Here is a 24,360-nt window from a genome sequence, read left to right as displayed (position 1 = left end):
ACCATCTCTCTGTTGCTGGATATTTAGGTTGGTTTTGATTTTCACAATTATATAATAACATTTATTTAAATGTGTGACCATAAATCTTTGGTCATATCCCTAAATGTTTCCTTAAGACAAATGCATAGAACTGAAAAGGCATGCACACTTAAGGTACTTCCTACAAACTGTCCAACAGCTCTTCGATTTGGATTCTGTAATCTAAAGAGGAAACTATGCAGGACTTGGAAATCATTAGAAGTTCCTATTCCTGTGGTGACTAAAAAAATTAAAAAGCAATCCAGCAATTACAGAAAGTGAGTAATGGCCATGGAGAGGAAGAGGTGCAAAGAAAATACCCATTAATTCAAGAAACAATAGTGCCCAGTGTCACACATTTCCTTCCAGGATTTTTACGTTGGATTTTTCCCTCATAGCTGTACCAATAATGACGTACATTCAAATTTGTATCCAACTGTTCCCATACAATATGACAGATGATTTTTGGATCTAGTTGGCTGGATTATTTTTAAATGGAAGTGTGGAAGCCACCTGAATAAATAATACTTTCCTAGTTTTAATCATCTATAAAAGATGGCGGCCCTAAAACAACAACAACAAAAAAAGCCATTGTAGTAATGATTCAGCTGGCTTTTCGTAACTTTAGCGATGCGACTTCTTTTCCTAACCTCTCTCTCACTTTGCAACATTCCAAAGAGTAGTTATTTTTATAAGCACTGTTTATGCCTTAGTACAAAGCGTCTATTCTACGGTCGGCCAATAGCCGTCTCCAGGAACCTTTCCATGTTTACTCAGAGTAGTTACCAGGTATGGTCCAGGACCAACAGCTTTGTTGCATCCAGGCAGGGGGGCAGCAGCGGAACTTACAAATCATGAGTAGAATAAGCAGCCGTTGCCTTTGTTAAGGCAAGTTACTCTCAGTCAGGGCCCGGAGATAAGGCCCTGGTTAAATGAGCTTTGTAGAGGAAGCAGAATGGGAACCAGGGGCCTTGCTTCTCTTCGGAGCCAAGCTGCATGCCACAGCAAACGGAAGAGGGGACGGGGCGAGGGGGGTGCTAAGTGACTCTAGTTTTCGTGATGGTCCCTTTCATGCTGTTCTTTTGCCCAGTTTCCCGATAAATATCATTAACTCCAAGAGGACAAGTGCTGCCCCTTCTACACAACTACAGAAGCCAGCCAGGCTGAGCTGGCGAAGTTAGGGTCCACCTTTAGGCTTTGGGCTAAAACACCGTAGGTTCACAGTTCTGGCTACAGCTGATCATTTTGAGAATGATGCTTAACAGTGATGCCCTGTCAGCATGGACGACAGGGAAGAGAAGGCAAGATGGCCAGAAGATGCTAGCTTGTTTTCAGCAGCAGTTCGTTATTACTACTCAGCCTCTCGACCCCAAAATCTCCAGCTTTCAGTGTACCTTCAGCCCAGCGCCTGGAGGCAAAGGTGCAACAGAGCCAGAGGTATCAGCCACCACCTGGCACTTACAAAACGCTTGCAGGAGTGAAGAAGACGTGAGCAAAAGTTTTATTTTAAAAACACAAAAACTATTTGATGTCCTGGAGTCCCTGGGACCGTAAATATCTATGACTGAATGAAACTTCTAGATGCTTGCAGTAAAATAGAAATAAAATTTATGTCTCCCAACTGTGATCCCCAGCGGTGGGTTAGGAAATTCCTGTCCACGTGTCTGAAACACAACACATCTGAATCCCTCTGATTTTAGGATCAGAAAAGGCAGGATGAAGATACTCTCCAGCAGAGATCATCTGGGGGGCACCGGTTTTGGTTTTAAGGGGAGGAGCTGGGTTTTTTCGTGTTAGCCACTCAAGCTTTTTAAAGAGCAGAGATCTTCTCATCCAGCAATAGTCTTCCTGGAAATTTAGCTTACGGAAATCACCTACAAGAAGGGAAAAGTTCTATGCGAGAAATTATTGACGACAGTGTTGTTCATATTGAAAAATAGAAAACAAGCTAAGTATCCACTAACCAGGAAGTGAGTAAGTAAAGACTTGCATAACCGGCTCAAAGAATAATTAAGCAGCAACATGCAAAAGTGTTTACAATGTGATACTAAGGGAAAAAGAGGATTTCAGAGCGTTTCCACGCAGGTGATGGAGCTGGAGAACCATCATTTTGTCACCACCACGTGCGTTAGTGGACAGAAGGCCTGCCAGCAGAAGGCTGATAGGAACAGGAGGCTTACACCGTCTGAAACGAATTCCCCACACATTTCTTACTAACTGTAAAGGGGAAAACTAGCAACTTTGCACTGGAGACCCTAGTGGACACCACCTAACCTAAGTCATCACAGTTAACGCCCCACTAACAGGACAGGCTGGTGTCACGGGCTCTTTACACAACGCACTGGAAAGGGCACGTTATTTCTCTAGTTAATTCCTGCCGAGAATGCCCAGCCTTGACCAAACCGCAGGGAGACATCAGACAAATCCAAACTGAGGAAAGTTCTACCAAACGACTGACTGCAACTCTGAAAAAGGTCAATGTCTTGAAAGACAAAAGAGGCCAAGGAACTATTCCAGAATAAGGGAGACTCCCGAGACGAGATAACGGAGTGACCCTGGACCGGAGAACAGACAGACAAGAAAGGGCACTACTGGGAAAACTGGTGAAGGTGAAATACGGACCGCAGATGAGAAAGCAGAGAGGCATCCACGTTAAATTTCTTCATTTTGATAAACGCCCTCATTCTTAGGAATTACACACTTAAGCATTTAGGGGTAAAAGGAGCATGACGTGTGCATCTTACTCTCAAATAATTCAGAAAAAAATATATACGCAGCTACAAAGAGAGAACGGAGTAGGAGAGGGTGAGGATGATAAAGCAAATCTGATGAAATGTCAACAGTTGGTGAATTGGGATGGAAGTAGACAGGAGCTCTTTGTGCTATTCTTGCAGCTTTTGTAAAGTTTGAAATTACTTCAGAATAAAGTTACAAAAAAGTCTATCTGTGCAATGATGACAACTGCGAGAATTGTATGTTCTTACCAAAAGATAAGAAAGGACATGTGGGGAAAATGAGAATATCTGATCTGCATGGGCTGGAGGGTGGGTGACAGTTTCTTCTCATTAAAAAAGAGTACTGGTGTCAATCATGTTGCTTGACACACAACAAAATTCAATGACAGCCAAAGAACTATGAGGGGAAAAGTAAGTATCCCATGGAAAGTGTAGGGGCTTCCAAAGATCATCCAGAGACCGAGACGTGTGGTTAAGTCACCCCTGGCGTTCCCTGCTGCCCCGGGAGATGTATGTCATGGTGACTCTCACAGCGGGTTTTCTAGATCCCTAAATAACCTGCCTCCTTCTGGAGAAGACATACCTTCATCATGGCTTCGTTGACCAAGTTCTCACTGATGATGGTGGCAGTTCCCGAGCTGGAGAGAGCGACCTTGGTGGCTGCCGTGTTCATCGGCTTCACGGGATGAAGTCTAAAGAGAAGGGGGAAAGGACACTTAGCTGTTTCCTTAGACGTGTATGTCACGGCAGAACCGGAGGAACTGAGGGACTGCCTCTCTCAGACGTGGCCGCCAACGAGAGAGGTGACGGGGGAATAGGGGGGACACGCACGCTCACACCTGCAGTCCCACACGTGCCAACGTTCCTTCAGAAAGGAAAGCAGTCAGCGCGAGGCAGCCACGCGCAAGCCAACAAGGCACCACTTCCGGCCACGTGTCCTGAGCTGCTCACAGGACCCTTGGCCTCGTTATCAACGTCAGGAGAACGTTAAAGACGGTCTCCTATTCTCAGAGGCCGCTGCAGCCTAGGACTCCACTGTGGGAGTCCCCACAGAGCCCTCTGCGCGCGCCTCGAGAGGGAGGAAAGAGCTCAGAACAAACAGGCCAGCTTCCCATTGGGCGCTGCTTAAAGTAAGCTGTCCGCACTGCTGGGTTCTCCTGGTCAATCTCAGCTGGTTTCCGAGACTAGGAAATAAGATACGGTTCCCGGTGTTTCTCTACAAGGAGAGCTCCAACTCAGACCATGCAGAACAATTCCGAATCTACCTCTGAGGACAGCTGCTACTCTGTTCTTGCTACAAACGCAGCTACAAACGCTGCTCCCGGCCCAGGACACAGCCCTTCCGGCAACACAGGCGGACGCCCCGTCAGAACAGCTGTGCGGTGAGCAAGCCCTGGCGCCTGGAGACGAGAAGCAAAGGGGGCACGGCTTACACGCACGAGGACGGTCGTCCCCCGGCTCTCACCTGTGCTTGGCCGACCCGCGTCCAGCGCTTGGCCGAGCCGAGACGGGCTGTGTATCTGAGGGTGAGACCCAGGCCTGAAGAAGCGGCTTCCTCTTGCCAGAATTTTCCACTTTACCCGCGGAGCCCTCGACTGCTGCTTTTTTTTGAGATTCTGCTGTACTGGTGTGGTGGGTGTCAGAGTGTGCACAGGTGGGAAAAGAGCGTGTGGCAGGAAAGGGCTCAGAAAAGGGGGGGCCGGACACAAGGGAATCCAGGGCTGCGGCTGGAGGCTGACCCGGCCTCCCATCTCCCACTGGTTTTGCCTCCCCGCTGTCACCGGGGCCCGGCGACTGTGGTTCCTCAACCTCCAAGGCTGTGGTCTGCTCTGCAGAAGCTGGGGTGGGTGCTCTGGGCGCTCCCGGCCTGGGCTCGCGCAGGCCCCCTGCTGACCCGCCGGCCTCCCTGCTGGACGCCCTCTCCCGCTCAGCATGGGCGGGCCACGTGCTCGGGGAAGAAGCCCCTCCTCCCAGAGCTGCCACCGGGGCCACCCCTCTGTCATCTTCAAGCTGATCTCCTCTCTCGTCTTCCGAAGCGACTTCGGGGATGGAAGGCAGGGTCAAGTCCAGATGGGCCAGGGCTGGGGGCTTTTCCTCGCAGGAGGACTGAAGGCCGTGCAGGGGGTCAGACAGCAGACCCTCGTGGTCACTGGCTTTGCTCTGGTTCTGCGCCATCCGGATGTCGTCTCCCTGACTCCTGAGACGGGGACCATCTCTCCCCGAGCTGGCGGCATGCGCGGGGCCCCCCAAGAAGCTCCCCTTGGAGGACGGGCAGGGAGGGCGAGCTGCCAGGGCAGCGGGCCAGGGTCCAGCCACAGCCGCGCCCTCCTGGGAGTGTCCCGTGTCCCACACATTTCCAGGGGCGGCCCCTTGTGGCGTCACCTCCTGGGGGTCACCTCTGTCCCCGCGGACCAGCACAGGGGCCTCCTCCCCCGCCTCTTCCCTAGAGAGCTGCTCGGAAAACAACACCTGCCCCTCGGTTTCCTTTCTGCCCTCACAGGCATCCGGACCCATCTCTTCGTGTCTCTGCATCGCAGAGTCAAGTGGAGGCACCGACTCGCCCACGGGAACGGGGGGCACCGCTTCCTTAACTGCAGGACTCATCCCGCCACCCCCGTCTGCATCCCCCACGGGAGACCTAGATTGACCCGCAGAGCCTGAGGCTCCCCGCCTCGGGGGCTTCCCGGCAGGGCTGCCCATCCCGCCTCCTCTGAGCGCAGTGGCGGATGTTACTTCTCGGGCCTCGACAGATGAAGGGATGGTGCCTTGTTGTTTCCTGGGGGGAGACCCCAGAAGCTCTTCTTCTCGCCCCACTTCAGGCTGCGTCCGGAGAGACTGTCCTGGGTCATCAGCGGTGGTCTTCCCCACTGGAGAGTCTTCCATCCCTTTCCCCACTGGAATGGGTGTCTGTTTGGAAAGCGAGCCCACAGCACAAGGAACAGTACTTGGAACTTGTGTCAAACTCTCCTTTTCTAGCTCTGGTTCAAGGAGCGAAGGCAGTTCTTCAGGACTGGCCTCACCCACATCTGTGGGAGGCCAGTGTTCAATGGGAGTGGATGTGGAAATGGGGGCCGCTACAGGAGAGGGGAAAGAGGAGCCAGGAGGAGATTCCAAGGGCTGTGGCTCTGAATCATGCCCCAGTTTAGAAGGGATGGGTGTCTGACCAGAACTGGAAGGGAGAGCAGAGAACACGAGAGGAGAGCGAGTGGAAGGAGGGAGCCTGGGTGCGGGCTGAGCCTCTGGAGACACTTCCAGTCTGCAAAAAGGACAAAATAAAATCTGCAGGTCAGTTGCAGATGCAGCATGAGAGGCAAAAGACATGTAAAAATACAGTCTTTCCAAAGGCGAGAACTCTTTTTTATATTGGGGGCAGTACCTTGAGAAGTTAAAGAAGCAACACCAATACTTAATCCACAAAGGGCACAATTTTATCACCAAGTACATCTGCCACAGAAAGGACTGTTGCAATAGAAACAGAAAGATCCAGGTAGAGCAACAGTCTGCAGTCTCTTTTGGTGATAAAGAAAAAGCACCTAAAAAGTGCAAAGTCATAAAAGGTGCACCACAAAGCAAGAGGCAGATTTTGAAGAGGAATACTGTGTGTGTGTGTGTGTGTGTGTGTCTGTGAAATCAAAGTAGGCAGAATCTCAAAAAAAAGTCTCTCCCACCCCCAGCGCACAGGAATATCGTCACTGTGAATGTGAGTCATGCTGAGAAGCAGAACACCGGCTAGTGAGACAACGTGCAGAGGAAACACACAGAGAACCCTCCCAGTCACACTTGACAGTGGACCAAGGGTCTCTTGTGCCAGCAAAGCCACACCAAAGTGCAAGGAGGAGAGATTACACCTGCCTCAAAGGGAACTCATGGGAAGAACCTACTAAACCCCGGTCTGCACGTACCACCACCGAAACCTGGTATTGCTCCCAGACCACGGCACTCGGAATCTGATACAAAACCAGGGCATTCCACTGTGCTCTGCTTATCTCACTGAGATGGACAGACCAGTTCTAGGTACTTTCGCCAGAAGCAAAACTGTGCAGAGAAAACGCTTGCGGCAAAGATGCCTGCAGGGAAAATGTCGGGCAAGGGGCAGACCACGCCTGCTGGCAGTGGCCCCGGGCTGGGGCACATCACTGCAGTCTCTGCAGGTGGCCCAGGCCAGTGGTAGGAACTGGCTAAAAACAATTTCTGCAGGGACCACTACGGACCAACAAGCAAGGTCTGCTCTAACGTAGGCATGGCCGCTGGGCCCCGGGGAGGGGCCGAGACTCACCGGGGTTTCACGGCTCTGGTCTGGGGAGCCCTGGGTGAGGGAACAGGTGGCGCTGGTGCAGCCTTGGGCTCTGGGTCAGCTTCTGGTTCTGGGATCTGCACGTCTTCAAAGGGGTTCGGGGCTCTGTCCCGTCCGGAGACAATGGCCGCAGTCTCCTCGTCCGATCTCTTCACAGGGTCGTCGACAGGCCCCGGCTGGTCCTCACTGGCTCTGACCGCCACGGGCGTGCCTTCCCTCTCCTTCCCGGGGGCGGCCGGCGGGCTTTCGCCTTCACTGCCCTTGGCTGTGTCCTTCTTCCCAGTCACCAGGGAGAGCAGAGAGGACTTCTTGTTCTCCTGTTTCTTGCTCTCTTTGGTTTCCTTTGCAGCCTCCAAGGTCGCCAGAGCCGCGTTCTCCCGAAGGTCCCCGCTGACCAGCTGCTGGTAGGATGGCAGGGACATGGACTTGAGAGAGTCCTTTGTGGAAGACTCGGAAGGCACTGCACCTCCTTCCCCAGGCTCCTTCAAAGGTCGAGAGGCCAGGTTTTCTGTAGATGAGAACAAATGCTTCTTCCTGAGGCCCTGGGGGGATGGCGAGGAGGCCGGGGAGCTGCCCTTGGTCTCGCTCTTGGCTTCAGGCTGCTCCACATAGACGTGGTTCCCGTTGATACAAACATTCGAGCGGGAAAGGGTGTCATTCTTAGACCGAAGGCCTCCCAGGAAGGAGAGTCCTTCCTTCTTGGGGGGGTTGAAGTGGATCTGGTTCAGCTGCTTAGGACCCACGCTTGCCGTTCCCTTGTGAGACAAGACTGTGGGAGAAGAACCAAGGACAAGGGAGTGAGAAGCTAAGGGAATGGGTCGCAACACGGGGTGGGGGTGGGGGTGGGGGGCGGGGCATGGCCTTTGTCCTCACGCATCTGAGTGCATTTTTGGTTGTCACAGCTGGGTGGGGTGTGCTACCCGCATCTAGCAGGTGGAGGCCAGGATGCTGCTAACGCTCCTACAAGTACAGGGAGGCTCCCACAACAAACCGTTATCCTCCCAACTGTCAGCGGTGCTGAGGTGGAGAAGCCGTGCATGGAAGCAAGGATAAGGGCAGTGCTCTTGGTAGAGGTGCAGAATCTGGCCAATAATAGGGATCTGGTCACTGAGACTGAATTTCAAAATATCCAGTTAATTCAGAGTTAATGGAACTGGATTCCTCGGCTTTCATTAGGAATGTATTCCATGAGAGCTCAGTATAAGTACCCAACGAATTAATGAAATATCAGAATTACTGTAAGTTTCCATGGTTTTATCCTTAATTAAAAAAAGAAACTCGGGGCTTCCCTGGTGGCACGGTGGTTGAGAGTCCGCCTGCCGATGCAGGGGACGCGGGTGCGTGCCCCGGTCCGGGAAGATACCACATGCCGCGGAGCGGCTGGGCCCGTGAGCCATGGCCGCTGAGCCTGCGCGTCCGGAGCCTGTGCTCCGCAACAGGAGAGGCCACAGCAGTGAGAGGCCCGCATACCACAAAAATAAAAATAAAAAATAAACTGTACATGCATTCATTCTGTTAGCCCCAAAAGCTTGTACTAATGTACATCAGTTACAGAGCCAGGCGTTATGGAAAAGGCATTCGCACATTCCTAGAAACCAGAGGGCTTAGAAATAGAGAAGGCTTCCTAACCAAGGTTACCCCTCATCATCACCACCACTACCGTGACCACCACGAGCAGCTACAGCGCCAGCACCACCAGTAAAAGCAGCATCACCACTACCCCCGCCACCCCCTCCACCAGCATCACCATCACTGTACTAACTGAGGAGCTGAATTAAAATCTTTCTCCTAAGGTTTGTTTGTTTCTTCTCTCCCAAAGCAAAGTAGGCTCAGCTGGGGGAGAAGGGCCAAGTAAGGAGGAGGAGAAGGAAACTCACCGTCCGAGGCAGAGGAGGACTTGTCCTCGCCATTGTCCTCATCCTCCCACTGGGACTGAAAGTCTCCAGGACGAAGCAGCACTTTGTCTGACTTTACAGTCGGCAGGACAGACATGGACTGGGAAAGTGGTGCTCTCTGCAGGTTGGACCTGGAAAACAAGGTCTTGAGCTTTGACTTCTTCTTCTTGTCTTTCGAAGGAGACTCGTCATCGCTGTCAGCCGAGGGCGTCACGCTGGGGATGATGGCTGACACGGTATCTGACGCGCTGTCCTTATTCTTCCCCTTGATCTTGTCCTTCAGTTTCCCGAAGGGATTCCGAGACTTGTCTTTCATGGAAAGGTCAAACATGCTAGCGGTCATGTTGCTTCTCATAAACTGGATGTCAACCTCAATTTCTCCTCGTTCTTTATTCTTCTTCCCCGGTTTGGATTTCAAGGTACACCACCTACGAGGAGAAAGGCTGAGAGGTTACCTTTGAATGGAAGCACCTCAAACGATGTTCACAGTCCGTGTTACCTGGCCTCTCCTCTCTGCTATTACCAGCCTCGTACACACACCCTGTGTTCTCTTCTTTGGGGAGTGAGGGGTGCAGTGGGGGAGGGCAGAACTTGAAGTTTTATTTCTGAGAAGACACCCTCTAGGCAAAGATAGGATCTGATTCTGTACTTAGTGTAAGGTCACCTAAAATCTTGATTCGGTAAAGAGCTATTTCTAAGAATAAAATAAACATTCCATCAAATCACTTCCTGTGACTGGTTTTTTCCTTCAACGGGGTAAAAATGCAAAGATCATATACAAACAGTTACGTAGGTAGAGTGCAAATTTGCAAGAGAAAAGCAAGGGTTTGTAGAATAGTCCCTGGCAGGGAGTAATGGAAACTATAAGACAGAGTAAAAGATTTGTTAAAGAAAAAAAAAAAAAGAGCGAAATAAGGCAGTCACAAAGTGACAAATATTGTATGATTCCACTGACGTGAGGCCCTTAGAACAGCCGAGTTCAGAGACAGAAAGGAGAATGGTGGTCACCAGGGGCTGGGGGGTGCGGGGGGACCTGGAAGTGTCAGTTGGGAGAATAAAAGTTTTGGAGTTGGGCTGTGGTGATGGTTGCATAAAAATGTGAAAGCACTTAATGACACAGAACTGTGCGCTTGAAAATGATTAAAATGGTCACCGTTCTTATATGTATTTTACCACGATGAGAAAGAAAGAGAAACTGAGAGGAGGCATTCATCCCCAGCTTAATAATCAGAAAAAGGAATATTTCAAGCATGATTCAAGAATTTCACTTGGTCATTTGCAAACTACTTCACGATATGGCAAATGATATTATATCAGCCCAACTCCATTGAAAGACGAACTTCAGAGAAAGTAAACCTCCCCTCGGCATTTTCCATCGGGTGAACCGCAAGAATGTGAGCCCGGTGAGTGGCGCGGGCTCCGCAGAACAAACAACTCCAAATACAGGGCTGACCCACAGCTGCCCCCGGGGTCACCCTCACATGCCGAGAACCACACTCTGATGTTCTTTTCGGTGACCTATTTAAGAGCTGAGGGCTGTGGACTTTAAGGAAATGATGGTTTTGCCCAAATAAACACAATTTCCTCTTTCACCTTCAGCCCGTCCTGCTCCCAGGGCAGATCGTGCCCCCCGCTACTTTAGCTCATTCTACACTTAAAGGGGCAGAGGGATGCAGAAACACACTTAGAAACGTCCTCCTCTAGGTCTCACGAGAATGACATGAAGTGGACAGCATACCCACTTTACAGATAAGGAAATTGAGGCTCACAAGTTAGGTAACTGGTACAAGGCCTTGCAACTGCTAAAAGGCACAGTCAGGACTCTGAACCAGCTCTACAATTTCCCCAAAGCTTTCCCTTACACCAAGATTCCAGGTTGGCACTCCCTCTGAACTCATCTTTGCTGAGCCGTCTTTTACAACACATAGAAAACAGGGCTGAAATTTAAATTCTTTTTGAGGAAGGCTTAAGCTTCCAATTTAAATGTCCTGAGATGAAAGAAGAGAAAGGGGAAAGCCCCCATAGCTGGCATCAACCATAAATCATAGGGCTGCACATAAAGTTCAGACACAACGTCATCGAGAAGGACTTACACTGGATTAACAAAATACAGCCAAGATCTGGGAAAATGACATGAGCTACGATTTTGGACCTTTAGGAGAAATCTTTTATGATTTTTAAAACCACAGTCCACAGCTGGAGCAGGAGGAAGACGCAAGGTCCTTACAGACAGCCTCACCCTGCCAGCCGAGTGTCTTCCCAACACATTTTCCATGGCAGGCTGGGAACAGTTTGCATATCTGTCATTTAGATGTTGAGAGGATTATTTGTATCTTTCTCTTCTGACAGTCATGTGCTAAATGGTAGCCTTGGTGATGAGGGGTGGTTAGCTTTTGTAAATACCAAGGGTAGGCACCTGAATAGGGGAAGTTGCTGAGAGCTGAGTGTGGAGGCACAGATGACCACACCAGCCACAAGCAGAGAGCCTCACCTCTCCACCCAGGGCCTTCTCCCAGCTCTTCCACCTCTCTATTCACCCTCCCAGGGGACGCAAAGGCTCCCGACCTTCAAAGAATACCACTTGCCAGCTCCCTGAACAGGGCCGCCTTCCCCGAAGTATCAGTGCCGAAGTCTGTTTATTTTGAGAGAAGCTGCAACCAACTCTAGGATCCTCCCTGAGGGCCTATTATCACCTGATGCTCAGGTTTAGTCCCTGGGCACTAGAGTGGGATTTGTTTTGGAAACTTCTAACACCACTAGGAGGTATGAACAGGCACTTCAACTGTTCCTGTCACTTATTTTCACACGCAAGCCTAAAACCAAAGACCAGGTAGCCAAGAACAGCCACAGGGCTATTTAAGGACGTGAAAAGCAGACTGAATCGTAGGCAGGTAAGTAACCCCTGTGAGTCTGCTGGATTTATTAAAGCTGGAAAGGAAGACAGGAATTATTCTAGCAATATTATCCTGATCATTAAATTCACACAGCTTAAGCAAGGGATCTTTTTTTTTTCGGTACGCGGGCCTCTCACTGTTGTGGCCACTCCCGTTGCGGAGCTCCGGACGCGCAGGCTCAGCGGCCATGGCTCACGGGCCCAGCCGCTCCACGGCATGTGGGATCCTCCCAGACCGGGGCACGAACCCATGTCCCCTGCATCAGCAGGCGGACTCTCAACCACTGAGCCAACAGGGAAGCCCTAAGCAAGGGATCTTTGACACAAGTATAATCTGATAGTTCATGAAAGCAACGATCCATAAATGTCTCACCCTAAGAAATTCCAAAGCAGGACGTATTTGTGGGTTCCAACATTTAAGCATTGGTTCAATTTATCAGTGTTTCTGTCCGTTTGATTTTCAGTGCACTTAATTCCAGCACCTCACAGAAGTAGTTCATATATAATCAGGTCCCAGCAGGGCCACACAGCATGTGACAGCAGGGTGGCTGTGTCCCAGCACAACCATTCACGAAGGCCCAGAAAGCTTGAATCATCTCAGAAATCAGGGCTGGGCTTTCCCAGTACAAAGGGCAGAGTACAGAGAGAAAGCCATAATCCCAGTGTAGAAAGTTTATTTTTAGGCCCATATTCTAAAAAATCCTGCAACCTATCAAAAATATGAAAAATAAAAGGATCCCTTCTATAAGCAAATAGTCATTTTTACTTATAATTAAAAGTTAGTTCTTCCAAAATTAAAAGGATCTCTGAATACACAGAAAGTGACAAGAAATGTATATAAACTGTATTTTAAAGTAATAACACGCATAGGATAACAATTCAAATCATACAAAATGGTACAGAATGAAAACTTTAATCTCCATGCCCCTCAGTCAAGGGAGGATCTTGGAAATGAACATACAAGCAAAAATCATATTATTCAAACAGGCTGCCCTACTGTTTGGGAGTTTTTTGGTTTGGGGTTTTCTTGGTCAAACACAAGACAAGGCAACAGCTAAAAATATAGAAAAATTCATTTAAGTCTTCTACACTTTCAGAAAGATGCCTTATTAAGAGCAGCAAGGGAAAGAATGAATAAAAGTAAAAAAGCATGAACTGGGTACAGGAAGGAAAATATACAGTATGCAGGACACAGGGTCTGCTTCCCGAGTCGCCGGGCTGGGGAACTAGTGTCTGGACCCGCATTGTCAAATCTCCTGGGCTTTTTATTTATTTCTTTTTAATACATTTATTTATTTTATTTATTTATTTCTGGCTGCGTTGGGTCTTCGTTGCTGTGCACGGGCTTTCTCTAGTTGCTGCGAGTGGGGGTTACTCTTCGTTGCGGTGCGCAGGCTTCTTATTGCGGTGGCTTCTCTTGTTGCGGAGCACGGGCTCTAGGCGCACAGGCTTCAGTAGTTATGGCATGTGGGCTCAGTAATTGAGGCGCACAGGCTTAATTGCTCCGTGGCATGTGAGATCTTCCCGGACCGGGTCTCAAACCTGTGTCCCCTGCATCAGCAGGCAGATTCTTAACCACTGCGCCACCAGGGAAGTCCTCCTGGGCTTTTTAAACACTCCTTTTGAGAACAGCTAAAACCACCCAACCATGTCCAATTCTCAGGGCTGGTTTGCCTCAGAACGTAGGTTTCTCAATACAAGGAAAGCTGGTCCCAGGGGGCCTTCTATCGGAATGTGGGAGAGCGGGGGCAGTGTGGTTCCTGCTCTTGGGAAATGAAAGGTCTCACAGTGCATCCCTGCAGACGTGCGGGATTACACTTGTAAAGGACTGACTGGTACGCCTCAAAAATAACCTGTCTGCAGCTGAAGCAAACATGTTTTTCCTTTAAAACATTCCAGAGGGGTAGACACAGACAGAAAAAATGTTGGCTTCAAAGATTCAAGACACAGAGAAACGATGGCTTCAAAGATTCGGTTCGGTTCATGTTTTTGCACGGCAGGCACTGGAAATACAAAACGAAGAGGCCAGATTCTTCGCTGAAAAGCTTACCCACCAGTAGAGAGCTGGCTCACCAAACATCACAAAGTGTTTGTTACACTGAAACAACTGCTGCCTTTTCTTTCTGACTATGAAGTGTGAGAAAATAATTAGACATGAAAAGAAATTCCTGCTAAAACAAGGACTCTCACACACAAAGAAGGTTCTCAGCTAATTGAAATCCCAAGGGGCTATAAGAACCACCTACTTAGGGACTCAGCAAAATGAATTAAGACTGCACCCTCCCATTAGACACAGGAGGCTCCAGGAAAGGCAAGGCAAAGGAAGACCACCAGCTCCACAAGTCACTTCATTTTAATGGGTGAGCATTAATTTCAAGGGGTCCTTGTCTATGGGTCTGATGTGGACTCCAGGGTCAATGGGGGACCGCCTACTTCCCTTCCTGCACAAAAACTCAACCATGAGTTATAGCATGAATCATCCCCCGTGGTAACTAAACTTCATGGCACAGGGGAGTTTGGCCTCAAGGGAGGAAAGAAGCAGGAAGAACAGAAGAGCACCCGAGTCTAACGTTTGAGATGGAGGACGCACTTGATCTTTCTTAGACGGAGAAATTTTAAGAAGCAGTTTATTCACCGTCTTTCCCAGGGAATAAAAATAAATAATAAAAATCATGTGAGGGTAGCAGAGGAGGACATCTAAAAGGGGTTCTGAAAAGGACTGATTCCACCTGGGTAAAGTGTCCAGACTTTTCTCTTGGTAGCCTAGAGGCAATGCACAGCAAACAGGGACAGAGATGTTTATGACCTATAAAAGGTTTCTGGTGTGTATCCTCCAGAAGCTAAGTAGTTTAACAGGTTTTGTCATTGACCAAGATAGCTAGTCCTAACTACCTAACTGTGAATACAGAATCACCGACCAGCCAGCCTTGCCCCGCCCCCCCCAGGTGGACCTTCCCCTCTGCCCATCATCAACTTCCTGGTGGTAAATCATGAGGGTTGCAAATGGCTCCTTTTTTACCCTAATCCCTAAAACAGCCATTCTGGAAGCACTGAAAAGCTATCTGTAGTCACCAAATTCAATCCTAAAAAGCCAGTAAATGACATGGCAAAGGAGAGATCACAGAAAAAGCAGGTTGAAAACGCTTTTGATCTTCCTATACTATTTGCTCTACAGAAATTCCCTTAGAAAGTAACTAAAACAGGTTATAGAAAATTTTTTTTAATATTTTCTTAAAATCGACTTTCTCTCATGCTAATTCAAACATTCCCTTTTGCTGTATTTTCTTGAAGTCTTTTTCCCCACATAGTTCAACGATTACTAGCTGAGAGGCTTCAGACAAGTTACTTAACTTGTCTGTGGAACAGGGTTAAAAGCACCTACCTCATAAGGATGTAATGAAGATTAAATGGCTTAATATATGTAAAGAGCTTAGAACAGTGCCTGGCACTTACACTCAGTACGTGTTCGCAGTGTTCGCTATGATTATGACTTGGTAGTAACCAGAGTACACGTGCAATTCTATTTGCAGCGTGTTTTTAAAGATAATTGTCTTACAGTCTCCATACCCACCATTTTTAATGGTTGTATGATGTTCTGTGAAGTGCATTTATACCGTCGTTCACCCATGGTTCTCAAATGGGAATTTAAGACATCAACAGTTCTGACTGACTGTTCTCAAACATGGTTCTCAAACAGGAACTTAAGATATCAACAGTTCTGACTGACTGTATTCCTAAGGATCCAATCTTAAGCCATCAGACACAGATAACAATGATTTGCACTTGACGGGAGCGGGAAAAGACTCAATTATAAAATTAGTTTGTGGAACTTCCCTGGTGGCACAGTGGTTAAGAATCCGCCTGCCAATGCAGGGGACACAGGTTTGAGCCCTGGTCCGGGAAGATTCCACATGCTGCGGAGCAACTAAGCCTGTGCGCCACAACTACTGAGCCTGCACTCTAGCGCCCGTGAGCCACAATTACTGAGCCTGCACGGCTAGAGCCCGTGCTCCGCAACAAGAGAAGCCACTGCAATGAGAGGCCCACGCACCACATCGAAGAGTAGCCCCCACTCACCGCAACTAGAGAAAAAGCCTGCGTGCAGCAACGAAGACCCAGCACAGCCAAAAATAAATAATTTTTAAAAATTGTTTGTATGACACAATTTCCAAAATTAAAAAGTACATACAATTTTTAAAAATACCACGATTGGTGAATAATTTCTATAACTTATCCTGAGATTTAATGATCCTCAGAACTCCGCAGGATTTCTAAGTAGGTGGGAGAGACAAGAAACAGAGGCCCCCAAACTGTTTCAGACATATGCCAAGATGGCATAACTGACTGCAGTATAAGGATCAAGACATATTTTCTAAGTTGAAAGCAATACCAAACTCCTTGTAGGTAAAGACTAAAGAAAAAACCAAGCACCAGTGTTTTAAGATTCTCTAAGAATTAGAAAAATTAACACATTTATAAACATGTAAGTCTACCACTCCTGCCATCATCTAGTTACCAAGTTTTTACTTGACCATATCTCAAAAAGCCACAAATGTTAATATTCTAACATCAGATCAGGTATCTCGCCTCTTGCCCAAAAGTAAATGCCACTGATGTAGTCTACATGATCTGCCAAAGAACAGTCTCTGTGGGGTCTCTTTAAGGATGGGGAAAGAAAATGTGATGGTTTGGTTCACCACCTCTCGGCCAGGACAAAAGAAAACAACTTCAGCATGACAGACATCAAAGAACATTCAGTCCACTCTACCCCACAGGCAGACTCACACTCCTTTCTGTGGGAGCTCCCGGCAGGGAAGCACAGCATCTGACTTATCTGGTAATCAGGTAAGTCCCAAGGACGAGGAAAAAACCCCATACCAAGAGGATTTCAAAATCCTGTTCTCATGACAAATGATCAGTAAAAACGAAAAGTTCCATTAGCGTAAAAGGAAACCCCACAGGACTGGTGCTGTAGGTGGTGACACTCTTGAAGAAATAACTTGGGGCCCGCCTGCCACTGGTGCCCCTGACACAGGACAGCTGTTATTTAAGGATCACAAGAGGCCTTTTCAGACCAGGCTTTCTGGAAGCCTTGGCTGTTCTCCCTCAGTTAGCCATGTCCTTTTTAATAAACAAGAATTTTAAAAGTGAAGTGTGCAGCGGTCACACCTCTAGAAAGGGTTTTTCTGGGATTTCCTATAAATGCCTTCCCTCTGCTCCACTCAGAGGCCAGCATTCAGGAAAAGACACTTACTTACAGCTGCCTTTTTTCTCCCTACGGGCACGTTCCTAAATGTGTCCCTCAGGGACACCCTGGGGACGAAAGCCCTTGATTTTTCTCTAACAGATCATCCCCAGACCTGTCCCAGCAGGAAAGGAATTCCTCGTCTCATTAGTGGCTAAAAGCGGCTCCTTTACCAAGGGCACCGTAAGCCCCAAGCTGCAGGTGACCTGCTTCTCCAGTGTTGAGCAGGGGTGCTGACGAGCAAGCCAGACAGCACACTGGGAAACGGAGAGAAGCGGGGCTTTGACCTCATACCGAGGCCACCCCTAGTCTTTAATCCACTGGGCTAAAAGTAAGATTAAACACTTCTCCACGTCCACACGGGCAAACGACCGCCTGCCCTGTGTCTACAGGGACCGCACTCAGAGACATCTGCGCAACTAGGCTGGGTCGCACAGCAAACAACGAGAAGGAAGTGGTCCCTGGCCAAGGGGAAAGCAGAGGAACTGGCCTGGTCTCCTGCTGAGCCAGCTGCGGCATGAGATCTGGCCCAGGACCCCTTAAGGGGAGCACAACCCGCTCACCAAGTTTTTTCCACACAGTGGATGTTGGCTTTCTTCAAAGGCCATACACGTGTCTGGGTGTTAATTGTGTTGGAATTCAAAGGCCCTGAGGGGGACTTCCCTGATGGTCTTGTGGTTAAGAGTGCGTGCTTCCAATGCAGGGGGGTGAGGGTTCGATCCCTGGTCAAGGAACTAAGATCCCGCACAGCGCGGCCAAAAAAAACCAAAAAACCAAAAAAAAACCCCAAAGACCCTGAGGCTTAGAGATCCGCACCAGGCCCAGGACAATAGGCCACCCAGGGCATGGCTCTGAGATGAAGAGAAGGTCTTAAATGCCCTTCTATTGCTCCCACGTTTGGGCAGGGCATCTTAATCCTCTGGAGCTAGGCCAGAGTGAGCGTCCCTCCAAAAGTATAGGGTGAGAAGCACAGCTTTCTCGGACGTATGGCAATTAAAATTGGAGTGGCCAAATGGATACCTAAGATTACCGTCCAGGGAGAGGGAGAGTGGTGTCAGCAAGTGCATGTTGGAGTTGATGACCGTTTAATAAGCACGTGTACTGTTAATGTAATCATAACATTTTTTAGTTAATAACTACAATTAAAATGACAGAGATACTATTTAGAAAAGCCTTCCTCTGATGGTAGTTGTGGAAATACAACAGAAGTCTTTGTAACCAAAAGGAAGTTAAGCAAAACAAGGCTCTTTTGTGCGCTCACCTTCCCTGATGTGAGAAACCTTTACATGGTTGACTGACTTGCCTCCAGAGGCGTAGTTTTCATTTACAGGTTTATTTTCCCTCGTGTTATTTATTATTTTTCCTTTTCTTAGTCCTGTAGTCCTCGCAGAAGTGACTCTACCAGCGGGTTGGGGCAACCAGAGAGGTCACATCGGGTTATTACAAAACAAAGGCTTGGCCTGTGTTGAAACTGTAAACACTTGAAGACATACATATACACACCCTGGTTTCAATGGTGTTTCCTGCTCATTCACTCAGCGCACAGGTATCACTGCTGGTGTTGTCTTTGTAATGGTGACCTCACTCTTGTGTCACGGTGACTGCCAGGGAAAGAAATCTGCCACCGTTTCCTGGTTCATTTTCAACAGCAAGTTCTCCTTATTTTGTTTGTTCATTCTTATCACTTCCTCTCACTCACGCCCACCCATACCCAACCCATCACCAGTCAGGCCAACTGAACCTCCGGAATACTTCTGAAATCCACCTACCTCTGTCCGTGACCATGCCTGTCACCCGAGTCCAAGCACCATAATTGGTTGCCTAGATTCCTGCCAGAGCCTCCCACTTCACCTGTCTGATTCCAGGCTAGGCCTGCTCCAAATCTGCTCTCCACCCAACAGCCACAGTGATCTTTCATGAACTGCATCACATCACCCCTCTACTTTCAACACTCAGTGGCTTCCACTGCTCTTCAACGAAGCCCTGCCTTCCTCTTCAGCCTCAATGGATGCAACCTCTCCAGCTTCCCAGGCATTCCTGCCTCAGGGCCTTTGCACAGGCTGCTCCCCCTTCCTCTACCTTTCCCTGGGAAAATTCCTCTTTATCCTTCAGGTCTCTGCCTCAGAGAGGCTACCTGCAACCTCCTTCCTGCTCTTTTCTCTTATGACACCCTGTTCTCTTCCTCCACTGCACTCACCCCAATACAGGATTGTTCATTTATGTGTTCATTTGCTTACTGGCTACCTCCCCCACAAGGCTCTCAGCTCTCTGAAAGCAGGGATCATGTGTGTTTTGTTCATCACTGTTTACAATGTATACCAAGTGCCTCACACATAGTAGGCATCAAAAAATAATTACTAAAAGTATGGATGAACGTTAAAAACAAGGGGGAAAAAGGCAGTTAGAACTTTCCCCATGCTAACTGTCTTCTAAATGAAATCATCATCAAATCATATCACGAAAAACAGGAGGGAACATCTTTCACATCGATGGAACTGTGACTTTGAGCCACCCTCCCCCTTCTTAGTCACTCCACTCCCCTGCTGTGAATAGGTTGGGGTTATTTATCCCAGAACCCACAGATCCCCGTCCTGGACGTGAGCTATCAGGTTCCTACACTGGGTGGGAGGGTTTCCAGTAACGCTCAATGGCATCTTTAGGGGGAATCCCAAGAAAAGAAAAACTTAAGCAGTAACAGCATTGCTCGAATTTTCTAGTCTATTAGAAAAAGCCGAAATGTGCTTAGGAAACCCAGAGGTATAAGTGCAAACACTGACGGCTCAGATTTGTGAATTCGAGACCTCTGTGCTCATCTGTCACCTCTATGCCTCCACCTCTCCCAGAAAAACAACTGTCTAGCCCTCCTTAATCACCTGAATTTCCTTTGACAGCTTGTCACTCTTTCTTACTATACTTACAGTTCTTCAAAATGTCTAACCTTTATCAGTATCCAGATCTTTTTCACATGCAACCAAATTTCCTCTTGAATCTTCAAGAAATATGAGAAAATGACCCTCCATCAGTCTCTCTTCATATCTGGAAGGCTATCACAGTATCAAGTTTCATCCTATTTACTTACACAATGGCCTTCCAGGCACCAGCCTGAATATTTATTTTAATCTGTCTTTAAGAGATTATTTCTCCCATTTTTATTGCTCTTAGTATCCTAAAAAGATGTTTTGGGGCTTCCCTGGTGGCGCAGTGGTTGAGAGTCCGCCTGCTGATGCAGGGGACACGGGTTCGTGCCCCGGTCCGGGAAGGTCCCACATGCCGCGGAGCGGCTGGTCCCGTGAGCCATGGCCGCTGAGCCTGCGCATCCGGAGCCTGTGCTCCGCAACGGGAGAGGCCACAACAGTGAGAGGCCCGCGTAACGCAAAAAAAAAAAAAAATGTTTTGTTTTGTTTTGTTTTGTTTTGTTTTCAGTCTAGGACCCCAAACTACATGAGACCGGACAGCAGAGAAATCCACATGCTAGTCACCTGATTCTGCCTCCTCTCAGATTCACGTCTGTTTTATGATCACGGGACTTAACTGATTCCCATTTAACCGGGGCCCAGCTGAGACCCCAGATAAGTACGCACGAGTCGGCCCTCTGTATCCACAGGTTCCACATGTTGGATTCAACCAACCTCAGATCAAAAATATTTGGAAAAAGAAACATTCCAGAAAGTTCCAAAAAGCAAAACTTGGATTCATGCATTGGCAACTATTTATATAGCATTTACATTGTATTTACAACTATTTACATGGCATTTATATCGCATTAGGTATTATAACTAAGCTAGAGATTATTTAAAGTATACAGGAGGATGTGCAGAGGTTATATGCAAATATTAAGCCGTTTTATATAAGGGACTTCAGCATTTGCAGATTTTGTTATCCCGGGGGGGGGGGGGGGCGGTGGAGGTCCTGGAACCAATCACCCTCGGATATGAGGGACAGTTGTATAAGTGCAAAATCAATTCATTTCCATTTTTTCTTAACTAAAGGGGCCAAACACTCTTCCCTGTTAAATGGATCCTATCCATATGTCAGCCTCTGTTTAGTGCTTTAAAGATATGTATCATCCCACTAAATTTGAGGTCTGCAAAATCTGAGTCATTACAAAAAGCATATTCTCTTGACTCCAGATATATGATACATGGGGGCTTATTAAGAGAACAAATGAAAATATCAGCACAGTTAGCTCTTAATGCCTTGAGTTTTAGCTTCTGGACCCATGGGGGAAAAAAATCATACTCTAGAGGAGCAACTATTCTCTGTAGAGATGAACACACATGCACACATTAACACACACATACAAAACTGCAGACCAAGATTTGAGCTTTTGTTTTGGTTTTGGTTTTAATGTCTAAGGTGGAGTCAAACCATTAATAGCTAGTTCAAATGATCTTCCTAGCCCAACCAGTTTCTTTCCGTTGAATTCCCACCTCTCAGTGTATATCTCATGCTCCAAATCACAGCTACCTTGGGCACCCAAGTGATGTACCAGGACATCAGACAGGCTTAGTTTAACTGGGTTTCCCCAGCACCTTGGAAAGTCCCAGCAAGTGACAGGTGGAAAGCTTGCAATTTCACCTACTGCTTAGCAGAGCAAAGAAGGCTTCCTTTGCAGTTATTAAAAATCTATCAACTAAAAAAAAAAAAAAAATCTATCAACTAAGTACCATTTTCCTATAAGCTGATACTCTAAGTGGTCACAAGCTCATATGATAGAGACAGCAGTAATCATCTAAGTTTAGAATTACATCAGAGAGGATGAGAAAAATGGAGATGCGGAGACTATACCCTTCCTGAAACAGGGAACTTGAGGAGGTTTTCATTCCTCCCAAAGCAGTAACAGAACCTTTTGAATCTATACACGGGGCTCCATTAATCCAGCAACCTGGAAACATCTTATAAACATCAATTAAGTCTGGCCACAAGCTCCATTTATACATAAGGCAACTTGGATGTTTAGAGACCGAGCAGCCTGAAGCCCAGCAATGAGTCAGGGCGAGAGTGGGCACCAGACCCAGGAATCTGGAATCCCCATCTCTGGCAGGAAGATGCTATCTATCTTTCAAGGGAATAAAAGGTTCACAGAAGAAACAGATGGCAGAGACAGACGATAATATCCACACATCTCGGGATGGGACAAGACAAAGGACGGCCAATGGTGCCTAGTTGAAGCTGGAAAGGAAGCCAACCCCAGGCCCCAAATGTCATTTAGTCAAATGGAAAATTAGCATTGCTTCAGCCCCAGCTCAGCAAAGACGCTGCTGCTCACCTTATGGCTTGTAAGTTGATGCCACAAAGATACCCCATCCATCCTCACCTCAAGGCTCTCTCTTTTTATCTGATTTGAGTTCAGAAATGCCTGTTCATCTTTGGCCAGATAAGAGGAGCAGGTATTACAGTTGCAAGCACCCTACAGAAAGGGGAGTCTGGTAACTTCAAATCCTCTGGCTCTTCCTGTCTCCTTCACAAGGGAAAGCTGAAATACCGTTTATATCTAAAACACACAATATGGATCAGAGTGCTTCGTAAACCACAGGAGTTAGGTGATAACATGACTGCCTTGCATATTTAAGGTCCAGCAAAGTAACCAATTAAGCTAAGCGAGGCTAGTTGTCGGTACACTAGATGAGCATAATCAAATGTTCCCTTCCAAACACCCGCGAAAGAGAACAAATAAATCGGTAACACTTTGGAGTGCACAGGGTTTCGCCCTGCTTTCCCTGCGGGACTCTGATACCCTAAAAGAGAAGTCTTGGGGGCGGGGGGGGGTGCGGTGGCTACAGGTGAGCAGCCATCCCCTCCCCACTACCCAGTAGGACCAGAGAACTTGACAAAATCCGGACAGAAACAATGCTTACTTTTCAGTTCAGCTCGGCCAAGGGCAGGCCCTGGCTCCAGCCATCAATGGGAAATCCTTACTCCTTTGGGGCCCGGGGCAAACACGGTTAGTATTTTTCAGTCTGAAAGTGAAGACCAAACTGTTCTAGCATTCTTGAGGGAGGGGCGGAGAGGAGGGCGGGGCAAATTCTCTTGACCAACCCCTTCGGCGGCTGTGAGGTCGGGTTGGGGGATAGCCCTCCCCAGGCAGCCCGCATTCCCCGTTCCCCAGTCCCCACCGCACTGTAACGCCCCAGCTCAGCCCCTGGGCGAGCCTCTAGGGCCCTAGTGTCAGTGGCTTTCACTGCTCCAGTGGGTCCTCCCTGCGCCCCGGCCCAGCCATTCTCAGCTCAGTGTCCAGTAAAATTAAATACCCAGGAGGCTTTCCACGGAGGCTAATGCGTACATCAAATATACACGCTACTCAACTAAATAAGAGTAATTCGTCAGCCCACAGGTAGTTTCGATTCATCAAAAATTCATTAAGTGATTACTAAGTTCCAGACGCCGAGCGCCGTCCTGCAGATTCAAAAACTCTCCGGGTACCCGAAACCACACACTTGGGAGAGCCCAGGAAGGTGAAGCTAGGTGAGAATACTAGTACGGGCCGAGGGGATCCCTCTAGAAAGGCCTCGCTCCGTTCGTCCCCTTGGTGGGGACACACTCAAAAGGGTCTCGGCGCCCAGACCACGCGTCCTCGCCCCCGGCCCGCACTCACTGGGTCTTCCTGTGGCCGTGGTCCCGGTGCAGCTCCCGCAGGTCCACCTCGGCGCGGCCCAGGAACTTGTCGAGGCCGAGCAGCGCGCGGTGCAGCACGGTGAGCTGCAGGGTGGCGGCGGCGGCGGGCGCTGCCTCAGCCGACAGCAGCGGCGGTAGCTCAAAGGTGGCCTCCTCCCGCCACACGGGCGCGCCCAGGCTGCGCTCCGACACGGAGGTGGCGTACTTCTCCTTGCCCACCTGGATCACTGCGTACGCGTCGCTCGTGCCCCCGGGGCCCTTGGCCCGCAGGCCCCGAGCCTGGAGCACCGTCACCTGCACGTGCGTTGGAGACCACACGGCCTCCGGGCCCCTGCCCGCCGAGGCCGCCAGGGACATGGTGGCTGCGCTGCGATCCAACCGAAACTGAGAAGATCGCCGCGACCCGCGGCCCCTACGGCCCGCCCCGCCGCGCCGGCCTCTTTAAGGCTTCCGGCCACGCCTCCTCCATGCCTTGCCCCTCCCAGCCCCGCCCCGCCACCCGCCCCACCTGCGGGTGCTGGGCCCGCCTCCTCCGCGCAGGCCGGGCGAGGCTCCAGGGCGCCGAGGACTGGGCGGGCTCGGCGCGGGCGGGGGCGGGGCTTGAAGAATTCGGGTCTGAGAGGTGCTAGGTGAAGGCAGGGGTCTCCGACTGCCAAAGGTCTCCC

General features: G+C 48.9%; 1 protein-coding gene across 4 annotated transcripts in view; it reads right to left on the bottom strand.

Annotated features, from left to right (window-relative positions):
• RAB11FIP1 (RAB11 family interacting protein 1) overlaps positions 1-24,144 on the bottom strand; it is a 29,969-nt gene extending 5,825 nt beyond the window's left edge. Inside the window, exons 1-5 of one of the 4 annotated variants that reach the window (XM_033415065.2) lie at positions 23,676-24,144; positions 8,925-9,370; positions 7,030-7,816; positions 4,219-6,009; positions 3,337-3,445 (exon numbers count right to left, since the gene is read on the bottom strand). In XM_033415065.2, coding sequence (XP_033270956.2) covers positions 3,337-3,445; positions 4,219-6,009; positions 7,030-7,816; positions 8,925-9,370; positions 23,676-24,052 — 3,510 coding nt within the window. In that variant the 5' untranslated portion in view covers positions 24,053-24,144. Of the gene's footprint in view, positions 1-3,336; positions 3,446-4,218; positions 6,010-7,029; positions 7,817-8,924; positions 9,371-22,397; positions 23,598-23,675 lie in introns of those variants that run through there. The other 3 variants (XM_004284875.4, XM_033415066.2, XM_004284876.4) reach the window with 3 other exon arrangements.
• Positions 24,145-24,360: the final 216 nt, after the last annotated feature.

The sequence above is a fragment of the Orcinus orca genome, chromosome 21 (assembly GCF_937001465.1).
Source record: "Orcinus orca chromosome 21, mOrcOrc1.1, whole genome shotgun sequence".
NCBI lineage: Eukaryota > Metazoa > Chordata > Mammalia > Artiodactyla > Delphinidae > Orcinus > Orcinus orca.
Note: the sequence above shows the minus strand (reverse complement) of the source record. Positions and strands in the feature narration are given on the sequence as shown.